Raw genomic sequence first — 16,238 nt, 5'->3', positions numbered from 1 at the left:
TGCTCGCCAGAGGGAACTGCAGACTGCAAGTGTATACGATTCCCTCCTCATTTTGACACAAGGGGTGGAATGGGGGTTACAGAGGGCGCTTCAAGGAGAAACAAGAAGGCGCAGGCGTGTGGTATTCGTGATTTTCATTGGGGTGAGGTGAAGACAGCCTACGCATCGTGCTGTGCTGATTTATGATTTACGATAAACTTATGGTGGATTTTGGTATCAGTACAGCGCGGTGCAGGCTATCACCCCTCGACATACATTGCAAGAAAATACGAGAACCACTGACAATGTGAATCCGTTCATATTGAGTATGAGCCAACTAGTGATCGAGGACTATGACTTTTGCGTAGGCTTCGTTACCTTGAAGGATTTACATTCTAGAAATTTCGGATTATGAAAAGAGAGGAATAAACCCTGATTGTTTTAGACGAAACACTTTACGCCCGGCAACGGCGTAGTTGAAAAATGATAATCTAATTGATAATCGATTCGTCATTGAATAGGTTCAGTTTTTAATTGTTGCTCAGCTGAAATAAACAAATCGCACATGCAGAGTAGTTTAATCGCATCGTCAGCAAGAATGCAATTATTAACCGTAAGTTATCATAGTAAGTAAAATGTCGGTCCAATGATGAGCAACGTAATTCATCAGATCAAACGGTTTGAATTATATTGTGGAGATCGCAAATATCTTCTATAGGCCACTAATTTGGGGAGAAATTCTAGTTCGATAGAATCTAGTGGTGATTTTGCGCCCGCTAGGTATGCAACCACACTTGCACTAAACCATTCGTGATGCCAATTAAGGCGTATGTGTTTATTTAATATTTTTCAATCTTTGAGTTGACATCAATTCGTAATTTATATCAGCTGATACAATTTGATGGATCTTAATAAATACGAAAAGTGATTTCTACGAGCAATGTTACAGATATGTTCCAAAAATTATTGTATTGGTAAAGCAACGATGTTTTGCCTGCGAATAGACAACCGCGTTTGCAGTTAGGGAGTACTTGATGGTGACTAAGGGGCACGTTGCCATTTTTTTGTGACTGATTATTCGAACGTAGATTTACCCGAAAACACTCTATACTTTCAATCTCTGCACAAATGTAGTTTGCGAACAAGTTTATTTTACTTGAATGAGAATATATGGCAAACTTGAGAAATTTCCTTGTCTTGTCAAACCTTCTGCCGATAATGTACCGATGTACAATTTCTGCCATACGAGGCTTTCTTCGCTCGGTAAGTAGAGATTGTAGAATTTCTAAACCGCATCGAATAAAGGAGATTAAAATAGATCGCCAGCCAACTTCTATACGGTATTTCGTACGTTTCATCTCGAAGCACGCGAATCATGGGTAGTCAAAAATACGTCATCCTCACTGATAAATAGTCACTATTGTGAGCTTCTCGTTGCCGGGCCTTTCACTCGTGTTTAACTGTACTTATCGAAAGATCTGACCTGAAATAACAACCAGTCATTAAAATGCGTGTATGTGACGATCAAGGGGTGCAGATTATCATCAAATGATCATATTAATGAGAGATGACCAATAACGGGGCAAGAATTATACAATATTCCTGCAGATGTAATCACAGGAATCATGATTTATTATTCATTTGTAATTTATTTAATTTTATTCATTAACTATACGTGTATCTATTCATCGCAGAACCAAACGCAATTCATTTCAATTTGTATAATAGCTTATATCCGTATAACATAACGCGGGCACAAGGTCGGATCGTATTGTATGTGCTACGACAGTTGTATAAAAAAATTTTGTCAAGCACTTTAAACAGTTCGATTTATAACAAATCAAAGTTAAGCAGAGCTTTTACAGAAACCAATACGAGAGTTACTGATAAAACTATACTATTTATCTAATACATTTTCTATTAAAAACTGTTCTTATTTCTAAGATATTTGATATTTGAGATTTGCCTATTGATATGATGAGAATTTGCTCATTGCCACTAGTTGCTTAAAGTGCTGAGTCTGAAATTATTTTTAATTCGTCATTCAGTTCATCTTCTCTCATTGTGAGTTGAAATATTAACATTATTATGACTCCAACCGGTTCATACTTGGTCAATTGATATCGGCGATATGTCGGTGTACAGAAAAATTGAATATGAGAAAAAAGTTTCAGTATTATTCATGATATGAGCGACGATCTTTCGTTGGATTCGAAATAGAATGAGATAAGATCATGTGAATCGTGTGACATCTGTATTTGCATAGAAAAGTACTTACCTGTAACATGGATTATCATCTTTGATTCCATAATGGAACAAATGCCGTCAGCTGATGCAAGTTTCCTTTTACCCAGATATTAGCAGACCGTTACGTAATGCAAGAGACGGTCAGTTATTATAAAGGCCTGCCTTCACTGAGAGCCAATGAAAACACCAGCATGACATTGCAAAACTTACGACACTTTGCTCCAAGCATTCGAACGGACTAGGAGTAGTTCTCATACGGCCAGTTATTGAACACCGTTCAGGACTGTCAAGCGTTTTAACAGTCCTAACTCCTTTATTTATTTTTTAGTTAAATTATTTATTGTTCATTTAATAAAAAAAAAAAACAAAAAAAAAATTCCTCATCTTTCCATAGCAGTCGTTCCCAGAGATAACAACTTGTATCAAGGCTGAAATATCTCTAGTTTCTTCGGTAGTTATGGGAGTTGGTCCCGTAAGTGAAATTATACAGTAAACTTATTTTAAGTGATGTGCATCGGTGACGAAGAAACTTTTTCACAAAGAACTCATTACGGAGGCACCATGATTTCAGTGACAATCTAATCTATATCATTAAACAAAAGTTTATCAGTTATACATCTCAATGTTTTATCAACTCATCTTTACCACATCTCAAAGTCATTGCCTTATCGGAAGTTTGTATATTCAAAAAGCACGTGATCGATAATAACCGTTGTATACACCTTGTCAGTAATTGATATGAAAATAAGAGTGTAAACTGAACATTTACTTTGACGTTAGCAACGAAAATGACTACTTTAAATATTTGTTAAAGGCAGTTATAAATTAATGCTAGAATTGGTGTAGGCAAAAAAATATCAACAATCCATTATATCGTACATACTATCAGCTGTGCATGCTAAATTAATTCAACTATCCCTAATTGAAATTTGCCGTTTCATATATAAGGTGATAAACCGCTGCGGAGTGAGTTGCTGATAATTAATCGTGTGAATGATTATAAGTAAAATTTTACGCCAATTATCTGTAGATTACAAGACGATGTCTGTTACAGTTGTTCATGCACGGAATTAATTTTTAAACATCATCACGTGACTCGCAAGTAGTGACCAGTCTGTTCGTAATTCCTGAATAATTAAAATTTTTCTAAACTACGCATTCGCTTTCATTATTTGCTGATCAATCACCGTGACTTGCAGCGCATCGTTTCCGGCATGTAAGTCTTTGCATAACTACCGTAAGCGAAATTTATACCATTATTTCAAATGTCGTGCGACCAGGACGTAAAAACATGATAATTAAATCAATTGAAAAATTCGCTGACAAAAGATCAACGTCATCAATCGCGGTGTTATCAGTTCATTTCAGTCGAACTTTTAAAACATCACGAAACGCGATTAATAACTAAGATCCGAAACTCAGGTATGGATCTGCCTTAAAATTCGGATTCCGTTACTCAAGGTATAAAAACTACTTCTACGCAAGGAAAGAATTATTGGTGCTGCATGAGGTCAGATAGATATTTATTAATCCGGTCGAGTACCTCAGAAATTTTTGCACTTCGAAAACAAAGAAAAAAAAAAGTAAAGTGAATAGGAATTAATCTTTTCGTTTAATTTCAGCGGGTTCGTCTTTTCCAAGTGACTTTTTATCTGACAAAGACCGTGAAAGGTAATTCCTCAGCATGTTATACACTATCATCGATCCGTTGGCCAAAGCGTTTCACGAATGATTTTGAAAAACATCCTTAACATTGATCCGACATTCCAATTTAACCTAACGCTCTAATCTATATTTTGATTTCACTTTCAGGTCCAATCGAAAGCATGCACTGCCCATTTCTATCGAACCTTTCGAGCAACTACGTTCGAAATTACGGCTCTTCCCTGGTGTCAAATTACCGACAACACTGCCCAGTTATGTCCCGAATGTTTATCTCATTATCGGCGAAGCCCCGGCTCCAGGAAGAACCGGTCACGGAAAAAGACCACTGCCCATATTCTCCGATTCTCAATGTGCGCCAAAAAAATGGTGCCGTTGCTGAGTCGGTCACGGTCAAAGACAAAGTCTCAAGGTCTCCTCTGCCCGAATTAGAACCGTCAGAATTTCCGTACGAAGAATTCTTTCACAAGCAAATAATGCAGAAGAAACTTGATCACTCTTACCGTATATTCAAAAAGGTGAATCGATCAGTGACGGAGTTTCCATCAGCGATGGAATACTCCTGGGGTGAGAAACCGATAACGGTTTGGTGCTCCAACGACTACTTGGGTATGTCACGTCACCCGGAAGTCCTGCGGTCGGTGAACGAGGCGCTCAAGAAGTTCGGGGCTGGTGCAGGCGGGACGCGAAACATATCCGGTAATTCGGTCGGCCATGAATTGCTCGAGGCGCGTTTGTCCCGTCTGCACGAAAAGGAGGCCGGTCTGCTCTTCACTTCCTGTTACGTAGCGAACGACTCGACCTTGTTCACGCTCGCCAAGACGATGCCACGTTGCGAGATATTCTCGGACGCCGGTAACCACGCCTCAATGATTCAGGGCATCAGGAACAGCGCCGTTCCAAAGCACATATTCAAGCACAACGACCCCAAGGATCTTGACTCGCTGCTTTCCAGGGTGGACAAGACCATCCCTAAGATAGTGGCTTTCGAAACGGTCCACTCCATGACCGGGGACATTTGTCCCCTGGAAGAGTTGTGCGATGTAGCCCATCATCACGGGGCCATGACCTTCGTCGACGAGGTTCACGCGGTTGGATTGTACGGGAATAAGGGTGGCGGTGTCGGGGAACGCGACGGCGTCTTGGACAAGATGGACGTGATTTCCGGAACGTTGGGAAAGGCGTTTGGTAACATGGGCGGTTACATCGTAGGCAGGAAGACCATGGTCGACTTTGTCAGGAGCTACGCGGCTGGTTTCATTTTCACCACTTCGTTACCACCCACCGTTTTGTACGGCGCGTTAACAGCCGTTGATATATTGGCTTCGGACGAGGGTAGAAGGTTGAGGAAATCTCAACAGGAGAACGTTGCCTACTTGAAATCAGCCCTGACCAATGCTCGACTTCCGGTTGAACGATCGCCGTCGCATATTATACCGATAAAGGTAAGGTTGACTCGAATCTAATGTTGCCAGATTTGATTTTCTTCGACTTATATATCGCGTATCGATGTCGAGAAATTTTCTTCCTGTTTCAGATCGGTGATCCGGAAATGTCAGCTCGATTAGCAGACACTTTACTGAGGGAAAAGGGGCATTACGTTCAGGCAATTAATTATCCAACGGTCGCTAAGGGCGAGGAAAAACTGCGACTGGCACCAACGCCGTTCCACACGAAATTTATGATGAACAATCTCGTTCGCGATATTGTCGACGTTTGGAGGGACTTAGGATTGCCCAGAGTGACTTCTGTTCAATGACGGTTATACGAAGTTTGGTATTGAAATACGAAATAACTAGTACTACATTTTTAAGGCATGCGCATGTAGATCCGAATTTAAATTGTACAGAAATGGAAAATCAACGCAGAGGAAAAAAAAGTGAAGGAGAAAGAATTCCTGACAAGTGTAGGTAAAAATGTATGGTGAAACAAATATCATCACGTTTGACTTTAATTCGCAAACGGCACGAAATAATCCGTACTGTATGCGATGAGCGAAAAACAGTCCTAAATATATTGTAACCACTGTGAAAATGTGTAAGTGACAAATAATGGACAGTTGGTTAGTTGCACTTTTGATGATAATCGTTAGTATTATACAATATAATAAATGGAACGATACCAAAATGTAGTGCAAGAAGTTTGTTGGTCCAATCTACTGATGAACTTCTGGTAAGAGCATCACTAAATAAACTATTGTAATATGTTACTTTCGACACTTGATGATCGCTACAAAAATACAGAATTCCTCCGCGCTACAGAGAAAACCATCGAAACGTGATCACATATAAGCGTAAGCAATTCCACAGTTTATTTCCTCTTCTCCGCTTACATTGGCTGCAAATTTCACTCGTCCAAACTCTGGAGACCGTGTCATATTGCTCCACTGAGATACTGGCGGTATTCTTCGGCGTAAAAAATTGATAAGAGTGACCGTTCCACTTTTTCTCCAGAGAAGAAGAACCCAATTCTTTTTCGCCGAGTGATAATGGAATGTTCATTACGATTATCATCTGCTAACACTTGGAAAAATTTCGCTCAACCTCGTCAAACCTAATTTGTAAAATGCAAACGTATTATTAACCGGTACTATACAGTTCTCAAATATTCTTTAAATTAGCGCCACAAGCAGTTTACAAGATTTTGCCACCTTACTACTACTGGACCCGACAATTTTACCAACGGTCTTTCCCTCGAGCAGGTAATCGCGAGTCAAGACTGATACTAAATCTTGGACTTTGTAGCCCGTGATGGCTGCAGACTGCTGGCAGTATGAAATTAGAGCTCGAGGCAATGAACCGAAAATTCAGAAGTATTTAGGGTAATTGATTTCTGGAAATTGAAAGATATACTGCCCTACTAATACAAATAATTCCAGCCCCTGTATCGAGTGTTTTCTACTTTTACTACAAGATGCACTTCCAGTATTTATTAACCCTTGAAAAATTCCAATTGTATCGATAATAATCAGATTCTACAGATTTATAAAGATTACGCTACCATCAGATGTCACTGTCAATCGTGTGGTTGAGTCACAATTGGCCAACTTTGACTTTCTTACATTTTTAGAAGACTTCAATTCTCGGATTATTCGTTTGTACACTTTTGTTGGCGCATTGAATATAGAACAATTGTAGGATAACAATGTCCGATAGATTTTCGCATTTTCTCTATCATATTAAAAAAATTTACGATCCAAATATTGCAAATATCTTAGCCAAGTCCCAAAAAGAAGTTCATTCAAACTGTCAAAGTATGTCACCTCAGTTTCAAACGCCCCATAGTTAAGGTCATCGATGATCAAACAATGGATGAAAGTTAAAGCAAGGAGGTTAAAACTAAGATCCATTATATAATCTGTTCGACTGTTCCTCGATTTTCAAAAAGACTCGAGTATTGCAAATATACCAGTAAAAATGAGCATGGTCTTCGGTTTCCTCGGTCAAGGCATTTGACTTACCTATCGCAGCAAACAACCGCATTAAAGGCTGTAAACTGAGGAGCTCAATTTTCAAGGATTGAGAATCACCCAGTGCTTCGGCGGTATCTAGCGACTCTTATCTAATAATCGGAGTCCATCCATCACGCATTGAGATATATCGGAGAGAGTAAAACGGGGTCCGGCGGATCCGTCGTTTCCGAAGCATCGCGGAGCATGCAGATGAAGAAAGTACACAGAGACTGAGACCGGCGACTTTCGGGGTCTGGGAACTCAGAGGTGAGGGGGTGGTGGTGGAGGATAAGGGAGTCTCTGCCTCCGGGAAGAGGTAGCGGCTAATTCGAAAGATGAATGCGTTCACTTATCTGTGAATGAACAGGAGCAGATCGCGCGGGCGGGATGCGCGCGCCTTGAAAATCAATGTACACTTGCCCACGCCCTGTGCCGTGAGGGTCCATACCGTGTTCCGTGCGAGTCGGCGGGGCTCAGTTATACCGGCTACCCGAACTGCCGAGTGCGAGAGAAGTAGGAGGCAAGAGGCAGGATACTCGAGGGTATCGCGGCGTGGGGTGTGCGACTCGCGTTCGAAAGCCAAAAGGCCAACTGCAGGCCGAAGTTCAACACCGGGAAATGCACACCGTTAACCTAAGCCCCCATCGGCTGGTCCATCGGTGATGCAGAAGTCCGAGGATAGTGGACGGATGTCAACGCGTGAGTAATTCGCTCATTCAGCTTTCAAATTTTCGCATCGGCTCTTTGTTTCGTAGAGAGTTTCACGGTGTGTTCGATGTGTTTCTTATTTTTTTTGTTTTTTTATTCGCAACCCTTGGCGCTTTCGTTCGTTTTCTTTCATCTTTCGTTTTTTCAGTCCCAGCTTCGCTCTGACCCCTAGCTCAATCATAATTCGATACGATTGCAAAAGGTCCTTTGGTTCAACTGAACGAGTTGTAAATGTTGAATGTGCACCCCGTATAGGCGGTAATACTTTTTCAGATGGTCGGTTCGATATTCGGGATTTAAATTTCTTTTACATTGAGTATCGGGGATTGAATTTCTTAGGGGAACAAAGGGTTTCTCTGGGGCTCCAAATTCTCACCCGGGCACATCGCGACTGCGTTATAATTCGTAACTAATTGGTCGTGTCGCAAACTTGATAGTTGGACTTTGATGCACAAAATACATTTCAGATTTTTAACCTCAGTGATTAGGGAGATATAAAACGAGATCTACGTCTCGTTAGATTTGAGGTGAATTTAGGCGTACAATCGTTCGTAAAATTCGATTGTTATTTTGCGAAGAGTGTGGGTACGTACCTGGGATAAACCGGGAAAGTCCACTGTGCAAAGCGATTGCGCTACACCCAAAAGCTCCTTAAACATACCCATACCTACCTTTCTGTCGGCTCACATCTCCTTCGTATTTTTATCACGATTATTGTCGTACATAAGCCGACGCGTAAACAAGTCAGCTGGCAATTGTATCCTCGGTGCCAAATAACTATTCGCCAAACCATTGACAGACAGGGATGACGAGTTACCGCCCTCACCTTATACTGGTGTAAGTAATAATCACGCTGGTAACACCGTAAACCATAGGAGGATGTGCAGTGGTCTTTAACGTAGACTTTGAAGTAACATTTCCTAAACCAACTTGGTTGGCATTAAAAAGTGATATACAGATTGCATTTTCCGTTAACCCTTGAACATGTCAGCGATAACAGCTGTCTCAATAGCGTATTACCGTGAGTGAAAAATTAAAAAAAAGGGATCCGTTTCGCGGAGGAAAAGAATGACGAATGGGATAATTGATTTCTCAATCGAAGATTTGAGTGCACGGTTGAAAGTTAAAAAAAACTTTTGCTTCTGCAAACAGATCGCGACCACATTACGGAATTGTGAGAGATGATGAATTACCGAAGATAAATCAAAGCGCAAAGTGATAGCAAAATTGCTTATAACAGCGTAATATTGAGGGCGAATGATATAATTGACGATTATGGAAAACTGATAGGAATTTTTTTGCGACTGCGGATAACAGCGCCGTAAGTTATTGAAAGTGCAAAAACGAATTTTTAGTCAAATCCTGTTACATTTGCTAACTCGCAATTATTATTCGGGCGAGGCGAGCTCCGGCCACGAAACGTTTTAATCGAGAGTGTCGCTCGCGTTGCGCGCGCGTTCCTTTGCCTTCGCCCCTGTTATACCTACACTCGCATACCTTCGCTGCAAACGCACGACCCGCCCGGCTTCGAGCGGACTGCAAGTTTCCGCTAATGCCGAGGTATCGTTCCGGAGAAACCGGAACCGTGTTGAAGACGTGGTTCCCACCCCGAAGCGCATATTTTGCCACGTCTCGTCTCACGGGTCAGCAAAAAAAAGAAAAATTATCATTTTTTTCTTACTTTATATTAAAATGAATAAACTTTGATTCTATACATCGAATAATAACAAAAATCTTCATTTGTTACTAATAAAGGTTGTTTTTTTTTCTAGTCCCTCTCTTACGTAGATAAATAAATCTCGTAGTTTTTGATTCGTGGTATAAGCAGCAGGTTACAGGTCACTGAAATAAAAAGCAAACTTTATTTAATAAAACTATTTTTTCGCCTATTAGTTACGTGGAAGATATCAAAATTTGATACCTAGAATCCAGACTCAAGATTTGCTTTGACCGGTATTGCAGGCGTCTGTTTGGTTAATTAAATCGGAGTATCGCTGCTGGTGCAAGGGGTGAAAAATGTGTAAGCAAGATTAGAAAGTAGGAAAATCACAATATCCAATTTTAAAAAAACATGCACTCGTCATTATGTCTTACGCTATGTTTTTTGATATTTCTACAGTTCTACCACCACTATATCGTTGCAGAATTTACTTCAGGGTGTGATGAGCAATTTTGAAAATGTGAACTGTCTTTCCCCCTCGGGTGAAACGCATTTCCTGACTGGAGCATTATCACCGTGTCGTTATGCGAGGCAGATTAGATGAAGGCGAGGAGGACAGATCAAGAAAAAAAATTCTAGCCTTGGTTACTATAATACAGTTCTTGACTGTACATTTCCATTTTTTTACCACCATCGGAAAATATCGGTCCGAGTATAATACAAAATAGAAATTGGTTTTGTGGCTGTAACCAAAAGAACCTATTATGCGTTACTATTATTTTTTATTATATTCATACGTACTGTATCTTCTTTTAACTGTTGTGACAATTCGATATTTGTGCAACAGTGAATTGATTTTGGGATCTTGTTTAACTGGAAAAATATAGTAAACTAAACTACAATGGTTCAATGTCGCAATTACCAGAAGTTTTGGTATTGGCACTCAAATGATCAAATGATCTCAGTGTACGGTGTTGGCGATCAAACTGTGGTCGTAGAGAACTTGTACAGCAAGACCAACGATTGTTCCGAGCGCCATTGGTCGTGTCATCAACCAGGAATAAAACGGAATACGAAATTGGAGTATTTTCACGGTTTCCAAGAACGTGAAACGTGTCGTTTTCCAGGTTCCAATGCGGTTATCAGAGCCTGCACATTAACCGGGGGATCACCGTCTCGACAGCGAAATAGCTGGAGCGCGACGCCGCTCATTGCCATGGATCCGCAAGGAGGGAGAAACGCGTGCCATTTGACAGGAACCGATTGTGATAGCTCGACATGTCCCTCAGGAACGGGGATCCACCGTCGCTGAGTAAGCCAACACCGTGCGCTAATTAATTATTGTCAAACTAGCCGGAGCTCCTTGAAAATAAGCTGTGAATATTCCGAGTTGACATTCGCAACCAAGTCGAAAAGCCTTGTCGTATTCCACAGCCTTAATTTTGGGCGCCCACGCACTTAGTGCCGTTTACCCTGTTCATTCCAGATTTCCTCCTATTGATCTTGCTCGTATCTGGAATTGGCATGGGATGTAGTTGACGATATTTCGAGTGCAGGGAAGCGAGCGGTCGCGGAGAGGAGAAACGTACGTTCCGACGACATGAACGTAACAACAACGGAGAGCCTCCACCGTCACAGCAACGAGAGCCTTAATTCGACGTTCGAGACCGCATTGGAGGGTGTCGATCCCAACGTTGGATTAACGACGCGCTACACCATCTTCGAGATTGTCCTCATCACCATAGTCGCCGTGTGCCTCAGTCTGGCCACCGTGATCGGCAATAGCATGGTCATGATATCGTTCAAGATAGATAAACGGCTTCAGACGATATCGAACTACTTTCTCTTCAGCCTGGCCGTCGCCGATCTGGCAATCGGTCTCATATCCATGCCCCTTTTCACAGTCTCCACCCTCCTCGGTTACTGGCCCCTAGGACCCCATATTTGCGACACATGGCTCGCACTAGACTACCTGGCGAGCAACGCTTCGGTTCTCAACCTCCTCATCATCAGCTTCGACAGGTACTTCTCGGTGACCAGGCCCCTCACGTACAGAGCAAAACGAACCACCTTCAGAGCTGGTATAATGATCGGTGAGTCGATCGACTCGATGCCAATTTTTCATCGGAGTTACCAACGAATGTATAACAGCAGCATCGGAATGGCCTGGTTCATATTACTTCACATATATTTTCAGCTTGCGCTTGGGGAATATCCATACTGCTTTGGCCACCGTGGATTTACGCTTGGCCCTATATCGAGGGCGAACGTACAGTACCCGACAATGCCTGCTACATACAGTTCATCGAAACAAATCACTACATTACTTTTGGCACGGCAATCGCAGCGTTTTATGTACCTGTTAGCGTAATGTGTTTCCTTTATTGGAGAATATGGAGGGAAACTGAAAAGCGTAAAAAGGATTTGCCAAATTTGCAAGCCGGAAAGAAGGACGCTAGCAAACGCAGCAACTCGAGGTACATGCATAGGTATACCGTGATCATATCATTACTATACGTTGTACGTTACATGTTATATGTGCTCATGTAGAAGTGGACCCAGATAACAACATTTTTTCAGGTCTGATCACTGCTGCTACACTTTTTTTATACTATCTACGCTAGTGTAGGGATGGCAACAACCGATTGATGCAATTCTACTCCACACCTTACGCTATTGTAGGGAGTGTAGAAAAATGTAGCAGCAAGGTAAAGACCTTAAACATTGAATACATACGTACGAAGTGTACCACTTGGGAATGGTTGCTCAACATCATGCATGCGTCGACAGTACGTGAAGTTTAATGTAAGCCCATTACTATTTCATACGCATGTTGGAAAAGAGATGTGAAAATGATCGATTGCTTGAACATGTTGCATGTCAGAGGCTGTATAGACTCGGGGAAACGTTATCTGGGTGCGAATCGAATCGAATCAACGAACGAGGCTGTCGTCAATAGTCACTGCACGTGTAGTGAAGTTTATAACTCGTGGATGGAAGATCTTTTCACTGCTCCCTCAGCTTTTATATATCCATTCTCTCTGTACTCGAGTAGAGTGTTATAACGTCTCATCCGCGGGTATCCACACCGTTTTACAATAAAAAGTTTCGAGTATACAGGCAGTGAAAAAATCATAAATTCCGTCGTCACGGTCTCTATAAGGTGAAAAGAAATACATATATTCAAACGTTTTCCCCTTGTTTGTCCCGCGCGTTTAGCGACGAGGCTTTGGACTTGGACGAATGGAAACGGCAACGAAGCGAGTCCAACGTCGGGGCCGACGAAATCAATACAACGTACATTACGTCGTCTTGTATCGATGGTCGCTACTCCGAATATAAAATCGTAAGTGTGTACTTACCGCAGTTCGGTACAGCTGCTGCTGTTCACTCTATAATAAAGTTCCGGCCTCCGGTCTGCAACTGAAGGGTTTTAATAAACGTGTAACGAATAACAGAAACATCGGCCGTTCTCTTGGATCTGGCTCAAGTCTTGGTGCATCGCGTGGTGGCACAGCGGACGTGAAGACGACGACGACGATGACGAAGTTGGGGGTCCGGAAAGCAGCAGGACGGGACATGGCTGGGAAGAAACCCTGACCCCTATATCGGCGGAGACGCCTCTTCCGAGCAACATGTCGCGATGCCCTTCGCTGAGCGTCATTCAATCCACCGGAATATCAATCGGTCGCAATAATTCCCCGGCCTGCACGATATGTCCGAGCTACGGTGGGGTAACGGAAAAAGGTCGGCTCACCACGAAGAGTACTTCGAATGATTCGGTAGGTAAAATTTCGTAACACTGTGCAGTAATTACCGAGCTTTTACGTCACTCCGTGTTCAAGGTTGCGTAGGTCAACATTGCCAATTTACTGAAAAAGTGTATCGATTGTTTCAATTTCTGAACCGTGTCTTGAACATCCCAAAAAAAACTTACTTTCACAAGCAAGTAACAACTGCACGTCGCTACGATTTGAAGAATGTTCGAATCATCCCACTTTGGAAATCGTTGCATTCTAGACGCGTGAACGTTGTACAGGGTGAGTCGTTTGAAATAAAAATATTGGGTGTGGCTTCTGATGGTCCAGCCACGCCCTCACGGCGTAATTTATTAACACTTGGCATAGAGGCAACAACCTTTCTATCAGGGGATGTAGTTTTGTTCGTTTGTAAGCTTTAACTGCATCCAGTACAAGATAGGGAATTATGGAGTTTCGCGTTAGCGATAAAAATGGAAAGGAAGACATAAATTATACCGGAAACGGCAGGAGATAGAATGTAAAGCTTTTATCTTCAGATACTAGCTGACCTGCAGCGGGTCTTTAGGCAATTCTGTGGCCTGACTCCCCGCAAGGAGACAATGAGTGCTGCTAAGTGACTACCGTGATATCGGAAACTACTATCTCCTCTAATCGCGTGACTCTTGTGTCCGTGGTTTTCAAGTGGGAGATACACAGGGAGAGGCCGAATTTTCTATTGGCCTATGGGCGTGGCCTTGCCCCAACAAGACCACACCCAAACCTTTTATTTCAGGTGTCTTTCCCTACGTCCGTAGTGTCGTTTGAGTAGTAGCGTTTGTTGCTTTCCAATGCTATGTAATCGCGGACGCCAATTTCTATTTCACGGTGAACGCAAATATTAAACCATGCATTTGGAGTCCATTGTTCCAGTCCTGAAAATTTCAAATCCATGTGGAGGAATAAACGGTTCATTTTGGTTTTGATTTCCATCGTTAGCATACATTCGGTTATGATATACCCATGTTATGATATATTTCTGGATGTAATAAAATTTGAAATAACATTTCAGGTGTACACGATACTGATAAGACTACCTACCGCAGATGGAAACGGCCAAGCCTATGGTAGCGATGTTCCTAGCATTAAAATGTACTCAGACGACATGGTGGGTCTACGGATAAATCACGCGGTGGAGAACTTCGATGAAAACTACAAGTACTCGCTGCGTGGTCACGGCGAATGTCACGGTTTCACAGGACCCGCAGCACCGGCGCTGAGGCGGCCTTCGCACATATCGGAAATGAGGACGCCACCGTTGAACGACAAGATAGTACCGAAGCAGGTAACGGGGGGTGGCGGTAGTGGCGGTAGTGGTGGTGGTGGTGGCGGCAGTGGTAGTAGTGGTGTTGGTGGTAGGGGTTTGCTCAACAAGACGCCGAATAAGAAGAAGAAGAAGCCGCAGGAGAAGAAGGCGGACACAAAGGCGGCCAAAACGCTTTCGGCGATTCTACTTGCGTTTATAATAACCTGGACACCGTACAATATACTTGTATTGTTGAAACCGTTGACCGCGTGCGTTGGCTGCATTCCTCAAGAATTGTGGGACTTTTTCTATTATCTTTGTTACATTAATAGTACGATTAATCCTGTGTGTTACGCGTTGTGCAACGCGTCGTTTCGTAGAACGTACGTAAGAATACTCACATGTAAATGGCATAGTAGAGACAGAACGGCGGTAAACCGAGGATATTATAATTGAATGATTAATTATCGACGTGTGATGATAACACGCGAGTTACGTAAAACGAGTAATCAATTGTCGAGTATAGTAGTCGTTGTGCAGTTTGATAGTTATATTACCATTACAACCACCGTTGGAACGTCGCCCGATTATCGTCCGCGTGAATAACGTATACATATGTATGTGTAATATATATATATATATATATATACAAACACACCTTCGCGCACATAAAATACATATGTAGTACAGGTATATCTCATGTATACATATATACCGACGAAACGGTTGGCACCTTGCAACGGGTAATAAGATAATCTCGTCGAGGCGTACAAGTATAATACGATTAAAAAAATAAAATAAAAATAAAATGGCGCGGGCGCGGGCGCTGCTATACGAGCTATAGAATCGAACGAGTATATTTATAATAATAAATAACGAATGTTTTATCGAAATATTATTGTGAGAAGGTGAAGAAAAAAATAGAAAATTGCGAAAAAAAAAGAAAAAAACTAAAACGACTATACAGAAGAAAAAAAAAAAAAAAAAATACTCGTCGTCGTGTGGGATGACGAGGATATAAATAAATGATGAGTAAAAAAAAACACAGATAAATAAATAAAGAGATAAACAAAACAAAATCAATGAATAACTAAATAAAATCGAATGCTTCCGTACCGAATGACATTCTAATAAACGTGCCAAATAAAGCTTTAAATTAGAGGTTCAAAAGTTAAGGGAGTCGTAAGAGCGAGCGCACACACGTTATATTATACATGTAACGAGACATTTTTTAAAATCTAGAATAGACATATTATCATATAATGTACTCAATCTATGTTTATATACGTGTTTTATAATAATAGGATATTGTAAATGAAAACAAAACGTTTTTTACTCTACTGTAATTAAACGAGTTGAAGATAATAAAAATATTCAATAAGTCTCGTAACACGATCATTCAATGGTCAATAATTATTCGTTCGCACTTCAGTTCGCGTAATCAATTCAAATCCACCTCAAGCTTCTGTCGATTAATCGAATGCTGTA

General features: G+C 41.5%; 2 protein-coding genes across 9 annotated transcripts; both read left to right on the top strand.

The window, feature by feature from the left end:
- The first annotated feature begins 2,274 nt into the window (after nt 1-2,274).
- Nucleotides 2,275-6,097, top strand: LOC124182305 (5-aminolevulinate synthase, erythroid-specific, mitochondrial-like). 5 transcript variants are annotated; one of them, XM_046569394.1, is made up of 4 exons: nt 2,275-2,313; nt 3,849-3,897; nt 4,039-5,333; nt 5,426-6,097. In XM_046569394.1, exons 1-4 carry the CDS (start codon nt 2,290-2,292, stop codon nt 5,645-5,647), a joined length of 1,590 nt encoding a protein of 529 aa, XP_046425350.1. In that variant the 5' UTR covers nt 2,275-2,289; the 3' UTR covers nt 5,648-6,097. The 5 variants fall into 5 exon arrangements, with proteins under 5 accessions (XP_046425350.1, XP_046425351.1, XP_046425352.1 ...); XM_046569395.1 differs by lacking the exon at nt 2,275-2,313 and adding an exon at nt 2,441-2,698; XM_046569396.1 differs by lacking the exon at nt 2,275-2,313 and adding an exon at nt 2,442-3,442.
- A 1,638-nt stretch (nt 6,098-7,735) lies between these two features.
- LOC124182303 (muscarinic acetylcholine receptor DM1) lies at nt 7,736-15,776 on the top strand. 4 transcript variants are annotated; one of them, XM_046569388.1, is made up of 7 exons: nt 7,736-8,038; nt 10,835-11,019; nt 11,264-11,800; nt 11,905-12,196; nt 12,927-13,053; nt 13,166-13,489; nt 14,517-15,776. In XM_046569388.1, the coding sequence occupies exons 2-7, from the start codon at nt 10,986-10,988 to the stop codon at nt 15,204-15,206; spliced, it is 2,004 nt and encodes a 667-aa protein (XP_046425344.1). In that variant the 5' UTR covers nt 7,736-8,038; nt 10,835-10,985; the 3' UTR covers nt 15,207-15,776. The 4 variants fall into 4 exon arrangements, with proteins under 4 accessions (XP_046425344.1, XP_046425347.1, XP_046425348.1 ...); XM_046569391.1 differs by having other exon boundaries at nt 7,737-8,038; nt 11,905-12,184; XM_046569392.1 differs by having other exon boundaries at nt 7,739-8,038; nt 11,194-11,800.
- The last annotated feature ends 462 nt before the right edge of the window (nt 15,777-16,238 follow it).

Source organism: Neodiprion fabricii, chromosome 5 (assembly GCF_021155785.1).
Source record: "Neodiprion fabricii isolate iyNeoFabr1 chromosome 5, iyNeoFabr1.1, whole genome shotgun sequence".
Lineage (NCBI taxonomy): Eukaryota > Metazoa > Arthropoda > Insecta > Hymenoptera > Diprionidae > Neodiprion > Neodiprion fabricii.
This window is presented reverse-complemented; position numbering and strand designations above follow the sequence as displayed.